This window comes from Anastrepha ludens, chromosome 4 (genome assembly GCF_028408465.1).
Source record: "Anastrepha ludens isolate Willacy chromosome 4, idAnaLude1.1, whole genome shotgun sequence".
NCBI lineage: Eukaryota > Metazoa > Arthropoda > Insecta > Diptera > Tephritidae > Anastrepha > Anastrepha ludens.
The window spans coordinates 4,857,799-4,879,835 of NC_071500.1; the positions used below are offsets into that span (position 1 = coordinate 4,857,799).

The 22,037-nt window shown below is 39.8% G+C and overlaps 2 protein-coding genes across 10 annotated transcripts in view; one reads left to right on the forward strand and one right to left on the reverse strand.

Moving 5' to 3' along the window:
- LOC128862087 (FH1/FH2 domain-containing protein 3) overlaps positions 1-22,037 on the forward strand; it is a 228,145-nt gene that overhangs the window by 201,016 nt on the left and 5,092 nt on the right. For 3 of the 9 annotated variants that reach the window (XM_054100507.1, XM_054100505.1, XM_054100504.1), the window contains 8 exons: positions 13,176-13,584; positions 13,662-13,809; positions 17,878-18,095; positions 18,288-18,410; positions 18,488-18,643; positions 18,881-19,200; positions 19,272-19,511; positions 19,584-19,810. In XM_054100507.1, coding sequence (XP_053956482.1) covers positions 13,176-13,584; positions 13,662-13,809; positions 17,878-18,095; positions 18,288-18,410; positions 18,488-18,643; positions 18,881-19,200; positions 19,272-19,511; positions 19,584-19,810 — 1,841 coding nt within the window. The other 6 variants (XM_054100502.1, XM_054100509.1, XM_054100508.1 and 3 more) reach the window with 3 other exon arrangements.
- LOC128862094 (acyl-CoA-binding protein homolog) lies at positions 7,180-7,657 on the reverse strand. The gene is made up of 2 exons (XM_054100519.1): positions 7,575-7,657; positions 7,180-7,508 (listed from the first exon to the last, which is right to left on the reverse strand). Exons 1-2 carry the CDS (start codon positions 7,578-7,580, stop codon positions 7,263-7,265), a joined length of 252 nt encoding a protein of 83 aa, XP_053956494.1. The 5' UTR covers positions 7,581-7,657; the 3' UTR covers positions 7,180-7,262.

Genomic DNA, 22,037 nt, shown 5'->3' on the forward strand with positions numbered 1-22,037 from the left:
ATTCTTTGATTTTTTTTTTATGGAACTAAATTTACAACAGCTGGTTGGAGTTGTGTGGAGTGCGCATTACTTGCAGAAAAGGAACCAATCGACCTACATATAAATATGTCACATGTGAGGCAAAAAAATGTCAAGTTCAAGCACGAGTTCGAAAATCGGTCTTTGCATTTGATATTGAAAATAAGTTGCTGGCTTACTATAATTTATGTTCCTTACAATTAAATTTCATTCATTTCTTAATGATTTGCAGAAATATATTTACGATTTGGTTTTCCTTACGTGACTAGCAAAAAAATATTCGATGTAGTGAAGAAAACGATTAAGAAATTTTTAAAATAAAAAAGACTCATTTCACCAAAGTGATCTTAGAGTTTTTCCTGTAAGAACAAAGACGGCGATCTGGTGACTGACATCCAGGGCATTCTAAAATTATGGAGGGAACACTTCTCCAACCTATTAAATAGTGACAGCTGCGCATGCCACCGAGAATGTGAAGACCCGGATACCCCAATCGTTGACGACGGAATTGTCGTTCCGTTACCCGATCATGACGAGGTGAGAATAGCGATAACGCGGCTAAAGAACAACAAAGCCGCGGGCGCCGACGGACTGCCGGGTGAGCTATTCAAACATGGCGGCGAGGAGCTGGTAAGGTGCATGCATCAGCTTCTATGCAAAATATGGTCGGATGAAAGCATGCCTGCCGATTGAAATTTAAGTGTGCTCTGCCCAATCCATAAGAAGGGCGATCCTGCAATTTGTGCCAATTACCGCGGGATTAGTCTTCTAAATATCGCCTATAAGGTTCTAGCGAGCGTATTGTGTGAAAGTCTGAAGCCCACCGTCAACCAACTGATTGTACCTTATCAGTGTGGCTTTAGACCTGGAAAGTCTACCATCGACCAAATATATACAATACACCAAATCTTGGAAAAGACCCATGAAAGGAGAATCGACACACACCATCTTTTCGTTGACTTCAAAGCTGCATTCGACAGTACGGAAAGGAGTTACCTGTATGCCGCGATGTCTGAATTTGGTATCCCCGCAAAACTAATACGGCTATGCAAGATGACGTTGCTCAACACCAGCAGCGCCATCAAAATTGGGAAGGACCTCTCCGAGGTTTCAGACAAGGTGACTCGCTGTCGTGTGACTTCTTTAACCTGATGTTGGAGAGGATCGTACGAGCCGCAGAACTTAATCGCTCAGGCACAATTTTTTATAAGAGCGTGCAATTGTACCGGCCTTAACAACCGCGCTGTTAGTTCTGCCTTCTTCAAACTGGAGAAAGAGGCAAAGCGAATGGGTCTGGTGGTGAACGAGGACAAAACGAAGTACCTCCTGTCATCAAACAAACAGTCGGCGCACTCGCGTATTGGCACCCACGTCACTGTTGATAGATATGATTTCGTGGTTCTAAAAGACTTCGTATACTTAGGAACCAGCATTAACACCGATAACAATGTCAGCCTTGAAATCCAACGTAGAATCTCTCTTGCCAACAAGTGCTACTTTGGACTAAGTAGGCAATTGAGTAGTAAATTCCTCTCTCGACGAACAAAACTAACACTCTACAAGACTCTCATCATGCCCGTCCTAAAGTATGGCGCAGAAGCGTGGACGATAACAACATCCTATGAAGCGACGCTTGGAGTGCTTGAGAGAAAGATTATGCGTAAGATTTTTGGACCTTTGCGCGTTGGCAACGGCGAATATCGGAGGCGATGGAACGATGAGCTGTATGTGCTTTACGACGACATAGGCATAGCGCAGCGAATAAAGATCCAGCGGCTACGTTGGCTGGGTCATGTCGTCCGAATGGATACAACCGCTCCGGCTCTCAAAGTATTCGATGCGGTACCAGCTGGTGGTCGTAGAGGAAGAGGAAGGCCTCCTCTGCGCCGGTTAGCACGAGAAAGAAACGACTGGCACGCTTTGTTAAACTCGGCCAAAATCGTGTAAGCGGTTATCGCGCCAATTAAGAAGAAGAAAAAGATCTTAGAGTTCCTTTTGTTCAGCTTTACAAATTCATCGACTAATAGCTAAATTGTTAGCTAAGTATTTTGTTTTGGCAGCTGTCACATTTTGATGACATTTATTTTGACAGATGTTAAGTAGAGAATCTGCCAAGCCGAATTCAATACAGAAAGTTACGTCTACCCAAAACTATTAGTTAATTTTTCGCGGTTTTGAGATATGTGATGTCAGGCACCTTAAGTATACAAAACAAACGAAAAAAGGAGCTTACATACTTACCCATTATTGGTTTCACAAGGAAAAAAGTTGTATCAGGATAGTGAGATCAACAAGGAGAAGGTTACTATTGGTTCGGTCAGCGAAGTTAAGTATATTCGCCTTGTCCTGGATGCCAAGCTTAGCTGAAAGAGGTATGCTAACGCAACCTTGTCCAAAGCAGCTAAGGCTCTCATGATCTGCAAATGTTTAGCGGGAAAATCCTGGGGCTTTAGCCCAAGAATCCTGAGATGGATGTACATCATGATATTAAGACCAATGATAACATATGGAGCGGTCGCTTGGGCGTCGAGAGCCACTCTCTCGACAGTGCGGGCAGCGCTAACTAAGCTTCAGTGTTTAGCATGCGTGTACATCACGAGGACAATGCCCCCGATGCGATAGACGCGATGCTTGAGCTGACACCGCTTCATATAGTTATTCAGCATTCAGCCAAGCATACCTTGCTGAATAATACTGGGGAAGGCTTCGCGAGAGGAAAAGTTATGTCATCTAATAACATGGGATTGCTGAGGTTGCGACACCCACTTTCCTTGCTACCTAGGGCTAATTATTAAACTGGACAAAAAGTTAAACTGGAGTAGACCTGAATTTGAAAGGAAACTAGGAGTGTATCCTGCACTGATACACAGATGCTCCGAAAACCCTAGAAGGCATAGGCACTGGGATATACAGCTCCAGAACCAAACGTTTTCTGCCGATGCGTAGTTTTCCAAACATCTTCCAAACGGAGATGTATACCAACTGTCTATGTGCAGTGATAACGTTACATAGAAACTTCCGGAGCTCAAGACTTTATCGTCCTATGGGATTAAGTCCTCACTGGTCCTTGAGTGTATTGAGAAACTGAAACTAGGAATGCACAATCACTTCCGGCTAATTTGGGTCCCAGGACACGGGGATATAACTGTGAACGAAGTAGCGGACGCATTGCCTAGAGAGGCTGTGGCCTCGTTACCAATAGGATCCGAGCCCTTCCTTGCTATGGGACAACACAACATCAAGGAGAAGCTTAGAAAGGAAGAGCTAACGCTAAGGGAAATTTGTCGGCACCAAATTATGAGGCTACGCTAGAGAAAATCCTTAGTCAGAGGGTACAACCAAGGTTTTAAAAACTCATAACCCTCCCCAAGGATAAGCTGAGAATGCTCATGGTCATTCTCACAGGTCACTGCAGATTGCGTAGTCATCTGCACAGGATTGAGATATGGTCCACTGACTCTTGTCGTTTCTGCAGTCTATCCCAGTAGACTCCAAAGCAGCATCTTCTTGAATGTAGCGCTGTAGCGCGAAGAAGGTTGAGACATCTCGGTTAACTGCAGCCAGAATAAAGACACATACACTCAATCCAACCCAGCTCTGTCCTGAGTTTAATAATGGAACTGGGCCTGGATGAGGTATTGGTATGAGTAGAGGGCACAAAATAGAATGAGGTCCAACTTCACAGGAAATCTTATCTAATCTAAATAAAATAATGTAAACGAAGTGCCGCGTGTTAAATTATAACAATACCTCCAAAAGAAGTTTTTTTGCGTTTTTATGCAGTTGACGCCGAGGCAAGAAATTGTGTGTGCGTATAATTTCTTGTGTTTGGTAGTATCCATTGATTTCGCCTACTCTTCTTCTTTGCAAAAAAATAACAATTATATGACAGCATTATTCCCTCTTCTTCTTCTTCTTAATTGGCGCTATAACCGCTTTCGCGATTTTGGCCGCTTTGTTTAGCAAAACGCGCCAGTCGTTTCTTTCTCGTGCTAACCGGCGCCAGTTGGACACACCAAGTGAAACCAAGTCCTTCTCCACCTGATCTTTCCAACGCAGAGGAGGCCGCCCTCTTCCTCTGCTACCACCAGCTGGTACCGCATCGAATACTTTCAAAGCCGGAGCGTTTGTATCCATTCGGACGACATGACCCAGACAACGTAGCCGCTGGATCTTTATTCGCTGCGCTATGTCCATGTCGTCGTAAAGCTCATACAGCTCATCGTTCCATCGTCTGCGATATTCGCCATTGCCAACGTGCAAAGGTCCAAAAATCTTACGCAGAATCTTTCTCTCGAACACTCCAAGCGTCGCTTCATCGGATGTTGTCGTCGTCCAAGCTTCTGCGCCATACGCCGTTCCATCGGCAGGCATGCTTTCATCCGACCATATTTTGCATAGAAGCTGATGCATGCACCTTACCAGCTCCTCGCCGCCATGTTTGAATAGCTCACCCGGCAGTCCGTCGGCGCCCGCGGCTTTGTTGTTCTTTAGCCGCGTTATCGCTATTCTCACCTCGTCATGATCGGGTAACGGAACGACAATTCCGTCGTCAACGATTGGGGTATCGGGATCTTCACTTTCTCGGTGACATGCGCAGCTGTCACTGTTTAATAAGTTCGAGAAGTGTTCCCTCCATAATTTAAGATGGCTCTGTACGTCAGTCACCAGTTCGCCGTCTTTGTTCTTACAGGAAAACGCCACGGTCTTAAAACCTTCTGTAAGCCGCCGAGCTTTCTGGTAGAATTTTCGGGCGTTGTTCCTGTTGGCCAGCATCTCAAGCTCTTCGCACTCACGTATTTCGGCCTCTCGTTTCAGCTTTGCAGCTTTTCGATGTCGAACATTCTTTGCGTAGGAAGATGCACGTTTTTTGCTGCACAGAGGCGTGTGCGCAGTTTGGCTGCAATAAGGTAATGATCCGAGTCGATGTTAGCTCCTCGGATCGTACGTACATCTAATACACTAGAAGCGTGTCTTCCATCTATCACAACATGATCGATCTGGTTTCGTGTTTTTCGATCAGGAGACAGCCAGGTGGCTTGGTGAATCTTCTTATGCTGGAATCTGGTGCTGCAGACTACCATGTTTCGGGCCCCGGCGAAGTCGATCAGCCTCTGTCCGTTACCGGAGGTTTCGTTGTGCAGGCTGAATTTTCCGACTGTGGGACCAAAAATTCCCTCCTTGCCCACCCTAGCGTTGAAGTCGCCAAGCACGATTTTTATGTCGTGGCGGGGGCAGCGCTCATAGGAGCGTTCCAGGCGCTCATAGAAAGAATCTTTGGTCGCATCGTCCTTCTCTTCCGTCGGGGCGTGGGCGCAAATTAGCGATATGTTAAAAAACGGGCTTTGATGCGGATTGTTGCGAGACGCTCGTCCACCGGAGTGAACGACAGTACTTGGCGACGAAGTCTCTCTCCCACAACAAATCCGACACCGAATTTGCGCTCCTTTACATGGCAGCTGTAGTAGACGTCGCAAGGTCCTATGGTTTTCTTACCTTGCCCCGTCCATCGCATCTCTTGGATGGCAATGATGTCAGCCTTTACTCTCACGAGGACATCAACCAGCCGGGCAGAGGCACCTTCCCCATTAAGGGACCGGACATTCCAGGTGCATGCCCTCCTTATTTCGTTTGCAGGGGTCGTCATCAGTATAGGGAGGTCTCATCCGAGGCTTTTTCAAACTTTTCATTGGGGGGGATTTTTAAGTGGCGGGTCCCAAACCCAACGCACAACCAGCTATCCTGGAATGTTTCGCCTTCTCACGTTCGCTCACTCCGGAACGGGTGTTCGGAAGCTACCCAGAGGATACGTGGGCTAATCCCGGCCGTTGTGAGCTGCTTGAACCATATGCAGAAGAATCGTCTTGGCCATTCCCAAGTGAATGGCGATCAGTAACTTTCCCCACTTGCGTGGACTTCTACACATGGAACCATCCTCCCATTATTCCCTCACGGCCCTAAATTTAAGTAAAGTACATAACTTTTGAACCTAAAACCTACAGCTCGTATTGTCTTCTAAGTTAAGTGGAGTTTATGCTAATCAGAATTATGTGATGCTCGCATGGTAGGTTGGCCTAAATTATGTAAACTTATGTGTAAGTCTTTGCCAACAGAGCTTTAATAAAACACGCAGATGTGTTTTCCTTTCTTGAAGCATTTTTTTTAAATTGTTTACAGCGATCCATCCTTCTATACATAGATGGCTCAAAGCTCCAGGGCAGGGAAGATGAAGGTGTATATTCGGAACATCTAAGGATCCTAGTTTTCAGATTCCCGACTTCTGTAGTGTATTTCAGGCTGAAATGGTGACAATAAAGAAAGCCGTAACACTGGTACAGTGTGATGCAATGTGATGGAGATGATATCTACAATTCCACTGATAGCCAGGCGGCGATAAAATCCTTCACAAAGCAGTCGACAACTTTCAAGATAGCTCTTAACGTCTCTTAAGGTCTCTTAACGAGGCAGGCCATTTCACCTAAACCTAACAAGGGTTCTTGGCCATTTTGACTTTGGGGGTAACTACAGGGCCGTGGAACTAGCAAGACTTGGCACTAAGGTGGCTGATGAGTACATAGACACCACCTTCCAGAACTTCTCACATATATTGTCTTTGTCAAATTACCACGAGCAAAAAGTTATGGTCTCTCAACTCGTATCAGTTTAGATTTTTGCGTTGGAGCCTTAAAAACTTTCTTAAGCGTAAGGCAGCGAGTTCACGATCGGGTTCGTTTGTTGTGGGTTTGATCTCAACATTTAAAAACAAAATTTCTTAGCGACTGCCGCGTGTCCACTCAAAATAGCCTCATAAAAATCATCCGCCGCTGATGGCTTTATTTATTGACTCTTAGATGCTTTGAAGATATTCCATTAAAATATTCAGATATCTATGCTTTGCATTTGACTGGAATGTTTGCTTCAGTTATTAAAGGGTACTCCTTAAATATTCAGTTATTAAAGGGTAGCCCTTAAATAACTAAATCATGAGAAAATGTATTAGAAATAAAAGCTGAAAGAAAACAAGTGTCCCATTTTGGAGCATTCTTAATCTGAGTGCGTAGTGTTAAAATGTAAATAAAATTTCCCCTTTTTGTTTTTCTTATCAGTGCTTCTATGCTTATCGGACTCCGTTCACATACACACAAATAAAATGAATTTTATAAGGTTTCCAAATATTTTGTTTATTTCATATAATTAGCCGGTCAATATCTAATAAATAACTACACTTTGTTGAAGATTACAATTTAAGCGTATTTGGGCGCGTATTTCTCATAGGTGGCAATGTAAGCGGCCTTGGCAGCATCCTGAGACAGACCCTTGTGCTTGTTCCATGCATCCCACTTGGCCTTGCCTTTCAAGTCAAGAGCACCGGGGGCTGCGACGTTGACGTCACCAACGGTGGACTGCTTGTACAATCCGTAGAACTCCAAGAATTCTGCATCGGATGGCTTCTTGGTGAAAGCTTTGGCCTTTTCGCAAGCGGTGTTGAACTAAATGAAAAATGATCAAATTTTAAATTTCAGTTTATGAATAAAGACCGAAAATGTGCTACTCACATCCATGTCTGTTATTTTGTGCGATGCTTCGTTGTTGAGCGGTAAACGAACTGTTGCATGGAATCACTCTCGTCAGGGTTTTATATACCAGTTGGAGTGCGTCTTCGTTTGCAAATTTTTTATCGATTTGCACAAATTTATTGTTTTTGTTTTTTTTTTTTCAAATAAAGTTTGCTCATTTTTTGACCTATAAGCATTCATTTAGTCAGAATATTTTATGACTTTTGAATGTTAGTGCACGTGTTTATGTGCTTGTGCTAAGATTAGCCAATATACGTACATATGTAAGTTTGCTTTAATTGATATGCCCTTATCGATCGGCTGTCGGTTGTAACCACCTGCCCACTTTCAACGTTGATAAAATATCTCTTATCTAACGGTTGTTTTATTATGGATAATCGATATGGTGAATTGCTAATTAAGCAGAAATCTTCACTTTTTGCTTATCGACCATAAAAAGAATGCCTTCAAAGAAATTGCGCAAAGAATTATGTTGTAAAATTACAAAAATAGAATTCCACATATCACTCCTTATAACAAATATTGTATGTGTGTATGTACATTAGGGTGGCATTAAACATGGCTTTCTTGACTCGACTCTCAAAATTTGTTTCATAACCTAAAAAATAAGTCACCTCCTTTTTTATTTTTTATATGTCAAGTTTACCGTTTTTATTTAATACTAGCTGTATCCGGCGCGCGTTGCTACGCCAACAACTAAAATAAATTTAAGAGAAATAACTTTAAAGAAAAATCAGTACACAAATATTCAATTCATTCTAAACCATTTTATTGATTTTGTTTATTTCGAAAAAATTGTGGCATTACAAAGTTTAGTTTCAATTCGATGTTTATTGAAGTGCTGGGGGACACACAATATTTCTTGTTTTTCCATCTGGTGCGTAGACGAATAAATCTGAAGATTTTCCGACACGTGAGCAAGCCACATAGAGCTGTCCATGTGTGAAGCATGGATTCTCCAACTTTAATCCACACACTTGTAACGATTGTCCTTGTGCTTTGTTAATAGTCATTGCGAAAGCGAGTCGCACCGGGAACTGTAAACGTTTGAATTCGAATGGCATATCTGTCGGGATCATTGGGATACGTGGCAACAGTGCGTCTTCAACTTTGAATTTTCCATTCAAAATTGTTGCCTCGATAACATTGTCCATCATTTTCTTGACTGAGAGTCTGGTTCCGTTGCAAAGTCGTGGTGGATTTATGTTTCGAAGAAAAATTATGGGTACGCCAATTTTCAATAAGAACGTGCGGCGCCATGCCTGGCAAATCAAGCGAATTCAATAATTCAGTTGGATAGTTGACAACCTCGTCTTGATTCTCCACAGTATCGATGGACTTATATGTTGTCGTTTCACTGGGTATTCCAAGCTGAATGGTGAAGTTGATGATATTGACATCGATGTTTTTGGCTGCTAATATAGCACGCGTACTGAGCCACTACGGGTTTTTGTAGATTTGTGCAATGTTTGGGAAAACTTTTTGCACCAATTCATCGATGCTTTCTGTGATGTTACAGGGTAGATTTGTGTAGATTCATCAATTTCCATTCGCCCATTTCCAATATCCAATAATTGTTTTGCAAAATTTCCAGCCGATGCATCCCGTTGGAGTTGTACACGCTTGTTAGTTTTCAAAGTCAATTTCTATAAATAACGCCATAGAACTGACGATTTAAGAAATGCATTAAGTTCATCAGCGAGTGTTGAACGTGGTATAATGGGTAGTGTTTGTCGAAGATCCGTCTGTTTCCTCTCAAATTTCGCAGTGTTCGATCAAGCGCTTCCAATGCTTTCTTGTGAGACATTGTGCATTCGTCCCATATGATAATTTGACACGTTATGAGTACTTTTCCCATTCCAGAGTTTTTGCTGATGGTTTCCCCTATGTAAAAATACATGGTCATACTAATTTTTATGGCATTCGGTTGAACGGGGCAGAAGTTGCTACTCTGGTGGCGAGTGGCATCAATGAGCACATTCTAAAAACCTTCTCCGTGGAAAAATACATATATATACCAATTTTTATAATAATCGGTCCAATAGTTTTTGAGTTCATCGATGACATACAGACAAATATTCATTTTGATATATAAAAATTTTCCCATGAAATGTCTTTTTCTTTAATTTGGTATACAATATTCTCAAATCGATACTAGAGTAAATTTCCTCTTTTAATTTTTTTTTCACAAATATTCACATCCAAAAATAAACGAATTTCATTGGGGGTCTTAGACGTGAAGGAATGATTAAAGGTGATGTACCATAAGACGCCTAATTTTCACACTGTGTCGGCCATCTTGTATTACTTAATAAAGCCGTATTGCCCTCTTGGAAAAGCTACTTTTTATTTTAAAGCAAACAGGAAAAAGTACACAGGCAATTCTGTTTCTGTTGTGCCATAAAACGTGGCAAAAGGGGGCATTAAGTTTGTTCATATCCCAAAAGACAAAATGGTAAAATCGTGCGGCATTTCATTGAAACCTGGCGAAAAAGTCAGTTCGGAAGAGGGCGAAGCTGTCTAATGATGATCTTCCGATGCCTATCGAAATTTCACATTGCTGGAATGAGCCCCAAGTGGCCCATCCTTTGATTGACGCTTCTACGCAAACAGAGTAAATCTTTTTTTATTTAAAAATGTAGTTTTATTTAAACGAGTTTTAATTTTTTTTCTTTGTTCACTCCTCTCGGGAGCTTAGGACCTGGACGAGACTCTTCCCTCGTACACGGTTCTGTGCTGTTGTTTTTGGACCGTCCCATGAGATGTAGGCATCTGCCAGTTCGCGCAGCATCGACCTTCTCCAAGTGTTTTTTGATCGACCGCGACTTCTGCTCCGTGGTGGGTTCCAGTCCAGTGCCACTCTCGTGTTGCCACTTTCTGCGTTTGATTTGCCTGAGGATGGGTGGGTGGGTTCATATATTAATTATCGTGTATTTCACCTGGAAAAAAATTGGACCATATAAATTAAATTAAATTAGTCAAATATTTTCAGAAGGGTAGATTAAAAAGTGGGAAGATCCAACCAAAACAACAGCATTAAATTGTTTCTGATGAATACACGCATAAGCTCTTTGTCCTATTCTCACTTTAGAGGCAAGAACTTCCTCCAGTCTACCAAATGTCAGGAAATGTACTCTGCATGTATCTGGAGAAAAGAATTCAGTTTTTGAAGACACAATGAAATGACCTATTCTAAAATCCTGCTTACTTTGAAATACGCCGTCTATAATTATGCAAATTGTAAAAATCCATTCAACCAAATCTCTACCAGGACAAAGTTAATAGAAAACCCACGATTTTCGTCTAATCAATTACATTTATTTGATCATCTCCGGGACTTCAGATGTAATGAAATTAATGTCGTCAACGCTACCAAGGAATCTCATTTCATGACTTCAATAGACCGCAAACGGTTGTTTGGTAGCGGCAATTTGCATTGAAAAGAAAACGCGTATCCGTATAAGCTAAAAGCTATATCTGATAGTGAATACGCCAACTTATCGATGCTTAGTTGTTATATCTGCGCCCACTTGTGCTCAAGGGCATCATAAATTTACTTCAAATTCCTCAACATTTTTTTTGTCGATGCGAATGTGCGTTGTTGTTGTAAAATTCGCCAACTAGGCGGTTTTCGCCAATTCCGGTAATCTCTTGCGAAAGCTTTCTAGCAGCAAAGTAATATTTTATTGGCCGCTTGTTTATGAGCCACAAATTCATGAGTGAACAACTTCCTTAAGGGAACAGATACTTGTAAACGGCCATATTTTCCCTGATTTTCATTAAAATTATTTCAAATGAAGAAGTCAATATATTTTTTTCAAAATTGGCACACAGTTTATTTATATATTAAAACAATAAAATTTATTTCAATCATTTAAAATGGCGGATGTACACTGAGTTCTTCCAGAAAGGTCGCAGAGGGGCTTCTGAATCGGCGGGCTTTGTAGCATCGGCGTCAGTGACCTAAATACAAAAAACCAAACATTTTTTTGTTTATTAATGTCATAATTTTTATATGAATTAAAAAAAATGGGGAAAAAATCGCAGAATAAAATGCTTAGAAAAAAATGAATTTTTGGGAGAATTTTTCTACTATTTTTGCTTCGAAAACATTATTTTTTCAAAAAATTTCCGAAAACTTGTAAATTCACGGAAAAAGTCATATCATATTGTAAAAAAGATGTGTGCAAATTTTCAGGGAGATCGGTGACTAACTTTTCGAGTTATCGTGTACGCCAATTCGAAAAACATAGTTTTGAGAAAAACGCGCCTACAGTCGGCAACGTAACTATACAGGGTTTGATTGAAAAGTAATGAACCTTATTTTTTTAAGCAGTTTTATTAAACATTTTGGCTGATACAACTAATATTCTTCAAAATAGGACCCTTGAGCGGCAATACACCGCTGTTGGCGCACCTTCCACTGCAGGAAACATTTTTTAAACTCATCCGCCGGAATCGCGTTCAATTCGGCTGTCACAGTCAAAACCTTTGGAACCAATTTGGCACACACTTTGCACGCATTTCAAGTTTTCCGGTCACGATTTCCCGCACATTGTAATAAGTTAAATTTAACTCTTCACTGATCTCACGTACACTAGCACGACGATTAATGTTCAAAAATTCACGAACCCGGTTCACATCTTCGTCTGTTTGCGTCGTCGAAGGCCTTCCAGATCGCTCTTCGTCTTCGACATCCTCCTGACCTTCCTTGAACGACTTGTGCCACCGTTTTACCTGGGCACTGGACAGAGATTGGTCCCCGTAAGCCTCCTTGAGTAGCCCAATGGTTTCGGTACTCGTTTTGTTTAGCTTTACGCAAAATTTGATCGAGTAACGTTGCTCCAACGATCGCTGCATTCTCGCCACTGCAAAATCCTAACACACTTTTAAAACAGCTTTCCCGCGCGGAGCGATGTTGACTGCACCGCTGTTGCCAGCGATCAAACTCTGTACCTCTCCCAGCGCTCGAACGCAGAGAATAAAGCCGACACGGTTGACGATCTATAATATAAGAACTACTTAAATTTTCGTTCTAAAATTTTTTTGAGATATTCTTAAAGGATTATATTTTTTTCGAAATTTTCCTTTCGAATCTGTCCCCTTAAACCATCAGCTCTGCGACAATTTTTTGTTCTAGGTTTATTTTCGTCTATTATCAAGCGGGTATTACTTACAGCCGGACACATGCATTGAATCCATGAACGTCCGGAGGGAGCCAGGTGTTCTGAAAGATTTTTTATTGAACCAGTTTTTATCTATATTAATTTTATTGTTTTATGCAAATCGGGTATGATATCGAAGCTCCCTACCTCGGCCTACAGGCAAAAGAGAAACCTTTGGCAAGTCAGATCCGTGCTAGCCCCCTATAATTAACGAAGACTTTGTTAGTAAAATACATCATAAATCACAAACCATAAGTAGTTTGCCACAGTGTTTCGACTTTCCATGGCAAATATGTACGTACAAATGTGCGTACATATTAGAGTCTTCACATATTCGAAACTATACAGTTTTTTATCTGATCGTTCTCTTAATTCCACTTTAAATAAAACACTCTCACTTTTATTTTGTTTTCAGCTCGTCTAGCTTGGATCAGGACATCAAAAAAGTAGAACCAAAAAAATCCGAAAATGAGTTGCACTGGGAAGAGCTGGTACGCAATATGATACGCCCGCTCAATCTTTGTGATCTAGACTTTACCGATTTGAATTCGGAAGACGAGAAGGACGTGCTGGCACCACGTGGCCTTGGCGCTGGTGTTCCACCACCACCACCACCATTCGGCGGTGGCATACCGCCACCGATGATGCCGCCTGCACACATTGTATGCCCACCGCCCATGAACAGCTTCGGAGGCATGGCACCACCGCCAATGTTTAGCTACAGTGGCTACGGCAGCATGACGAACAGCGCCAATAGCTCCATGAATGGTTCCATGAACGGCGATGTAAGCAATACGAACACCATCAAGAAGAATAAGAAAACGGTGAGTGTGCAGCAAGAAGGAAAAATAAGTTTTATTGATGTACTTATATTGGAATATTTCGCTTTACTTCCGTGCAGGTGAAACTATTTTGGAAGGAAGTGCGCGAAGATATGATACCCGTTGTGATTGGCAAAACAATCTGGGATGAGTTGCCGCAGGCAAATGTGGACATACAAAAACTGGAGCATCTCTTCGAGTCCAGAGCCAAGGATCTAATGACTAAGGTGAGTGGGTGTTTGCAATTATTTCAAAGAGTCTATTATTTGCGTAAAAGCTTGCGAGGGTGAACTAACGAAATTGTTCGAATGTGCAGCGATTTCGATTGGCGATTTGGTGATTGGTAATGTTTTCTTAAACAAATTTTATATGCTTAGATAATTGTTGAACTATATGCTACTTACGTCAATTAACAAATACAACGATTTTTTTCTGTTTACTCTTCTATGTTTATTTGTTAAAATGAAATTGCAAATCAAAACAAAAAATGAAAATGAAAATGAAAAAATGATTAAACCAATGCAATGCTACCAACTTGTCCACCACTTGTCTATGGAATTGTTATGGATATATGTGTGTTGAATACAATGTGTTGAAAACAAAAACAAAAATAAAAAACGCACCTAAATTACAAAAATTGAAAAAAATACAAATAACTGTAATAATGAAATGCCAAAAAATAGGAGGTGAGTGCCATTGAATTCTTCGAAGTTAACGGTATTTGTTTCTGAAATGGTGTTGGAATTTACTATTGACTGCATTTCCTATCTCCTCATTCTTGCCACATAAACACTACACCCGTTGATGTTTGCATAGAATTATTTAGTTTTTATTTCGTGGTGATGTTTCCTGTGACAAATTACTTTTATTTCGATGAATGATATTTTTCGTTACAGAACGTAGCGTTGACACGTTGTCAGTCACTAAAATATTTGTCAAATGTGTCTAATATCCTGTTAATATTTGCTTGCATTTATATTCTGGTGCTGTTTTGGTTTCTTAATCTTAAGTAATAATTTCTATATTTCTGTTGGACATGAGAAGCGATCACTGAACACATCTATCTTTATTTATTTCGTAATTTTTAGATATGTAACCTTCATCTTTATTTACAAAAGAAAAAAAAAACAAAAAAAAGTTACGCACGCACACATACATACATATATTGCACCTGCTCAGAGCTTGATGGTTTTTATCTTCCTCCATTGGGTAGCCTAAAACGTTCATGTTCGGTAACAAATTGCCGACATGCATAGGGTTTTAAATTTGAATCTCTTTGGTAATATAATCTGGCATCTGGTAGCGCTAAGATCAGATGTTTTATAAATTCAAATTTAAAAGAAATGGAGTTTGGTATTAGACGAAAAGTTATTTGCATTTGAATATGAGTAGGCACTTTGAAGATTTTTTTAAGTTTTGATGCTTTACGACACAATTCGCATATTGTGACCAAGACTGCAAAAAAATTGTGATTTTAGACGGTGTTTAAAAAAACAGTAGCTCAATTTTTTCATTCTAAAAACGGTATTTATTATTATTTTTTTATTTTGGAAAAATAAATCCCTTATTTTTGTCTAAAATTTTTGATGGTCAATCTGCTGGCGATATGCTGCGACTACTAGCATTTCGGTGATTTTATCGACATTATTGATATTTTAACATCAAAAATGCCTGGTCCAAGCTAGACGAGCTGAATGCCTCACAACTGAATGGAACAACCAAAACATCAAAATAATTTTTTTTTAGCGAGGTATCGATCACTACAGCCACGCACCGAAAAAATAATGCATTTCTTTTCCCCCAAACTAATAAATAGCAACATTAAGACGCACAGAGGAGGAGGAGTTCGGCCAAACACCCAAAAAGGGCACACACGAAATATATATACAGTCAGCGTCAAAATAAAGTGTGTTCCACATATTGTTAAGATTTTACTATTTATTTATTTATTTTAAAATTTTTATTATTTCTTTTTAAGTATAGTTCAACTGCAACAAAAGCCGTATAAACTAAAGTATAAAACTTGTAAAAATTCGGCAAATTTTCATCAGAATTTCGGACTTTTTACTTGAATTTTAAAAAAAAAATTTCGATTATGTAGTTTTATAGATCATTCAATTTTGGTGTAATAAAGTGCAAGTTTTAAGTACATTCAAAATTACACTGATTTTTGATAATTGTTTTAGGGAGCGGTCTTGCGCATTTTCTCTATTCGACAAAATTTTCTTATATGGAAAAAACATCCTATACCGCCAGCAGAAAAAATTGTCAAAAATCAACGCAATTTTTTAACTACTTTAATTTTGTATTTTCTTCTCCTCCTTAATTGGCGCGATAACCGCTTACGCGATTTTTGCCGAGTTTAACAAAGCGTGCCAGTCGTTTCTTTCTCGTGCTAACCGGCGCCAATTGCACACACCAAGTGAAGCCAAGTCCTTCTCCACCTGATCTTTCCAACGCAGAAGAGGCCTTACTCTACCTCTGCTACCACCACATTTGCAGAATTTTTATAAATTTGGTGTTAAGTTCGAAACCTTAGTTTATATGAGTTTTATTTTAGTACGAACCATATTTTTATAAACAAATAATTGAAATTATAAAATAAGTAAAAAAATAGTCAAAACTTAACAATATCTGGTGCACACTTTATTTTGACGCTGACGGTATATACCCTATGATCTGAAAGTACCGGAAATGTTTGAATAAACTAAAACAGAGTTAAATTTCAGGCAAATTTATCTTATCTCCTTCAAAATATGACCCGTCTGAAGCAACACACAATGTTTAACTCAGTCCTCCATGCATCCCTAGTAGGCCGACGAAGTAATGGCCTTCAGCTCCTTCGTGGCATTCTCTTCAATCTCCGCTATCGACTGAAATCGCCTTCCACGAAGTGGTAAGTTCAACTTGGGAAAAAAAGAAGTCGCACGGGGTCATATCAGGTGAATACTGATGCTTGCACGATGGTATTTACTTGGTGTTTGGTCAAATAATCCAACTCAATTTGGGCTCGGTGCGATGGCGCGTTATCATCATGCAAAATCCAAGAATTGTTTCCCCACATTTCCGGCCGGCCAGGCAGACACTAATGATCCGATGGCGCTAAAAATTGACAGCTGTGTGTCTTACAGTCCTACCAACATAAGAAAAAAATATGGACCGGTTCCCACGTTCACGGTTCGTTTAAATTAAACATTCCCGGTACTTTCTGATCATAGGGTATATATCATACATAATAAATAGCGTCCGAGAGGCCACCTTTTTAAGCAGTATATCAATTTTCGACTACTTTTTTGAATAATTGAGGTTGTTTGTCACGTATGTCCTCGATGATGATTTCCAAAATATCTGTATTGTAGATGAATTACTTCAAATGCTCCCACAAATGCAGTCTTAACGCGTTGAGTCTTAGGAGGCAAGGCGCATAGATTCATTGCTGGACACATTTTTTATGCCGAGTCAAGTTTCTAAGTCAATGCTCACGAACGTTTAGTAGTCATGGGCACGACTCTACAGGTACACCGGCTGCTGAAGGGGCAGTCCGATACCGAATATACATCAGCGTCGTTTGGGATACATAAAACCGACAGGCTCTAAAATGCTCTTTATTGGCAGTGACAAATCAGTTGCTTACATTTTCGAGGAAGTATTGCCTGATTTATGGAAAATATTTTTCTGAAAATTTTTACAATACTTTTGAAGTACTTACATATATTTTGCTTACTAAGTGACAGTAACCACAGCTGCGCTACTGTGGTCGCAAATAAATAAGAAAAAGGCAAAGGAACTGCTTAGCCTTGTAAGAGAGGATATCTCGAAGTTCGTGGCTTGTATAACCGGGCATTGGCTATTTGGCAGGCATTCCGTGAGATCAGGAGTTGTTGTAAAACATAAAATTATCACCAAGAATGCGTTCAAAAGCAAAATTAATGAAATAGATATGACTCTGTAGGAAAAAAATACATATCTTTAGCTGGAAAAGAAAAACAATATTCGTGTGAAAATTTCGTAGTTATTTTCTTTTAGCAGAATTTTTCGAGCCTCTTCTACGACACAAACACACAGCTGTCATTTACGGTTTAATTTACATGCTATTCGTGTTCGTATCACTGTTTGTTACGCACATACATACGTACATACATAAATTAAAAAATACAAGTATAAAATTGTTGTTGTTGTTTTCACCCAACTGTCGTTCGAGTTTCATCTATCAGTTCGCTTTCATTTCTCACCTGCTATCTGCTATATTTTTGTTGTATTTTTTTTAATTTTTTCATTTATTACATAAACTCTTCCAGAAACAACAAGAACTGAATAAAAGCAAAGAGATTATCGTTTTGGACCATAAACGTTCGAATGCAATAAATATTGCGATGACAAAGCTACCTCCACCGCGTGCGATTAAAGCGGCGATACTGAAAATGGACGCCACGGTGGTGACGCGCGAAGGCATCGATAAGCTGCTGAATATGTTGCCAACAGACGAAGAACGCGGCAAAATACAAGAAGCACAGGTAATGGGTGCCATTTAAGCGCTTTAAGAAAAAAATTACATTTACAATTTATCAAAATGCTAGAATTTTAAAAGAAGTTCCAAGCCAAGTTTTTTTGAGTCAAATCCATTTAAAAAAATTTTTTCGGCGCGCCTATTTAGTTCAATTTTTGTGTGTCATTTTCGCGTTGACTTTAACTCTTTTTCGTTTTAGATGGCCAACCCAGAACTACCTTTGGGTAGCGCCGAGCAATTTCTGCTCACATTGGCCTCCATATCCGAACTAGGAGCGAGGTTAAAGCTGTGGGCATTCCGCTTGGATTTCGATAATAGTGAAGTGAGTAAAGAATTAGAATTTCTTTTTCAACTCAAGACAAAGATAAAAATTCGTAAAAATCTGTTTCCTCTTAACAGAAAGAAATTGCGGAGCCATTGATGGATCTGAAACAAGGCATTGAAATTCTACGCAATAATCGCACCTTCAAATGCATTCTGTCGACGCTGCTGTCTGTTGGAATATTTTTGAATGGCGCACCGGTCAAAGGATTTCAGATCGAATATTTGTCCAAGGTATGTATGGACAGGCGTGGATACTGACGCTATACTATCGAGGAAAAAGCTCCTTATAAAAAACCAACTGCCGTTCTAATTCGGCTTAAAACTGTAGGTTCCTATATTTGTGGGAAAATATTAAGAAGCACACCGCAAATAGGAAGAGGAGCTCGAGCAAACACCCGAGCGCCAATTGACATTGACTAATCATTTTATTGCTATATCTCAATTCTTCTGTCCTACTTTTGATCACAGGTACCTGAGGTCAAAGATACCGTACATAAGCATTCACTGCTACACCATTTGTGCCACATGGTGATGGAGTCGAGTCCGGACACCACGGACTTGTACTCGGAGATCGGTCCAATCACACGCGCCTCCAAAGCTGACTTTTCCGATTTGGCCCACAATTTGAACCAGTTGGAGACTGAGTGCAAGGCTTCGTGGGATCGCCTCAAGTTGATTGCCAAACACGATTGTCCACCGCAACTGAAGCAGAAATTGGTCGATTTCTTGGCGGATTGTGCGGAACGCATTATCATCTTGCAAATCGTGCATCGCCGTGTGATTAACAGGTGAGTTGACCTGCAATGCTGAATACTTGAATGTTGATTTTTCATAAATTGTAAAATTTCATTACCTACAGATATCGCAAGTTCCTGCTGTGGCTGGGTGTGCCTCAGCACAGCGTTGTCGAATCGAAGCCGAATGAGTTCTGTCGCATCTTGTCGGAATTCGCGCTTGAATACCGCACGACACGTGAACGCGTGCAACAGCAGCTGGAGAAGAAGGCGAATCATCGCGAACGCAATAAGACGCGTGGCAAACTCATTATCGATATGGCCAAATTCAAAACCAAAGAAGATCGCGCCGATGCGGAATTGAAGTAATAATCAAATCGGAAAGAATGTAAAACTCTTTTTATTCACGTTGTTTGTGTTGTTGTCGATTTTCTTAGGGTATTACTCGGCACGCCCAGTTCCGACACAGCCGATGGCACATTGACGTGGCGCCGCAGACGCGCCGAAAACTTACGCTCACCCATCGCACGCCAAAGCGAAGAGAACTTCACCGATGGTGATGACGAGATTCTAGAGTCGTTGGTAAAGACTGCAACCAAAGCGCCGGGCACACGTACCACGCCGCGCGAACGCAAGCGCACACGCCATGCTGATCGCAAATCATGTAAGTCTACGAATTTCCCCATTGCACGTACATACATACATACATACATAGGTGTAGGGTTCAAAAGCGCTACGTGGATTCTTTATTAATGCTCCATTCGTTTCTCACCAGAATATCAACCATGAAAACGTGCGCTGGCCGCAATTCAAAGCCAGATTCAAACAAGCTTTCAATTCAGTTCAATACACACATACTTAAACACATTTACTTACACAAATACAATACATAAAAACCCCAATGAAGTGCATACCATTTCTGCGGAAAAAAGTAACCCAACATACAAAATTCCAAATCTACATAATTTTCGACCCGCTAACAAATTTTGGCTTAAAATGTTGCAAATTTTTGGTTTTTATTGCGACAAAATTTCGTTTGCGTAACTTTTGTGCCAGAACAAAAAATAAATGAATGATAACACATTTTTTACTGGTGGCGTGTCCACTTATTTTTAGCGTATAGTGTATAATTTAATTAACTAAACATTTTTGCAGACCAACGATTTAACCCGACTCACAGAATTTTACTTAAAGCAATTATTACTACACTTTTTTTCTAATTTCATATGTCCTCAATTACTGATCTTCACTCACAATTGGGTCACTATTGGTTTCGATTGATTGTTTGTCTTCCTCTTCATTAATTTGTTAATCTCTTCATGTGAAATAACTCCTTCTTGCAATTACCAAATCGTTAAATTCGTCATTCGCATTGTCGGCTGAAGTGAAGCGATCGCGCACGCGGGAGGGATTCACAGTGGAGCGCGCACCAACGCCGTAGAAAGGTTGTGGCGTAACACCGTCAAAATGGCCAATTGGTTAGTGAATAGTGTTGGTAATTCGGCCGTTTCTGACCGCATGCTCAGTTTTTGAATTTCGAATTTTGATTTTTGACTATTTCTCGAACCCAAGTTAACTATTTTTGCGCACTGCCAGCCAAACCAAATAACTGCATGACTTATTTTAAAATTATTTTATTCTTAAGTGATTTACACCCAACTTTTTTACACTTTGCTGTGAAAGCTACGCAAAAAAAAATTGTAAAAAAAATCTCCGAACATACTCGTATATTAAATGCAGGTGTTTGATCCACAACTTAAAAAAATCGTGAAAATCGAAAATGACAATGATTGGACTTAAAATCCATGCAAAAAAATCACACCTAATATTTATTAAAAAAAAATAAAATAAAATTTGTGTCGAGTCTAATTTCAATCTACAAGATGGCGCAAAACTAATCACCTTAACGGAAGATTTGTAATTTTTGCAAATGTACGACGTCAGTCATAACTGACACTTGAGAATTTTAAGTAGGCAGTTGTACTAAACAAACAGACAAACAATGGAGGGCGCCAAGGTCAAGATATTTTTTTTAATTAGTAAATTATTCAGAATTAAAATTATATGATTAATTTTGCGCCACCTTGTATAACATTCAAAAGTTTAAGTTGAAATTAAATATTCAAATAAAAGTAAACATCACTAAATAGAAATAGCGGCGCAGTCAATCAGCGAAAGGCTCGTGCGAATTCGTGCTTTGGATGCATGCATATCCAATTAGTTCAGTTGGTTACTTCTAAACTGTACTTATTTCCTCGTTTCAAGGAACATATAAGTACATATGCTCGTATACAACATTAACCAATAATTAAAGGCTACTAATTTTCACCCTGCGTCGGCCGTCTTGAGCTACTCTATAAATCCGTGATGCTCCCTTGGAAAAGATTTTTTTTTATTATGGAGCAAATTCTAAACAAAAAGTACTCAAAAGCATAGCAATGAAAATTTTGCTAAAATAGGTAGCAGGCAATACTGTTTTTATTGTGCCACTAAACGTAAGCAAAAGAAGGGTTAAGTTTGTTCATGCCCCAAAAGGCAAAATGAAAAGAAACGATTGGGTAACATCGTGCGACATTTCAACCCACTCAAAAAAGTCAGATATGAAGAGTCAAAGTTATCTATTGATGCTCTTCCAATCCTTTTTTATTTGAAAAGTGTAGTTTTATTTATACGAATTTTGATTTACATCCTATCTACATTGATTGTCGTATGTTTCAAGTGGGAAAATATTGGCCCGTCTCAACACTTAAGGTGGGTTTCAAAATTTCAAAAAATCGATTTTTTTTTTTTTGCTTATCTCATAATTGAATATGTTGAGAATATTCCTTTAAAATTTTAAAACGATCCGAGTCATATTCTAAGAGATATAGCCTTTGGATTGGCAGGTATAT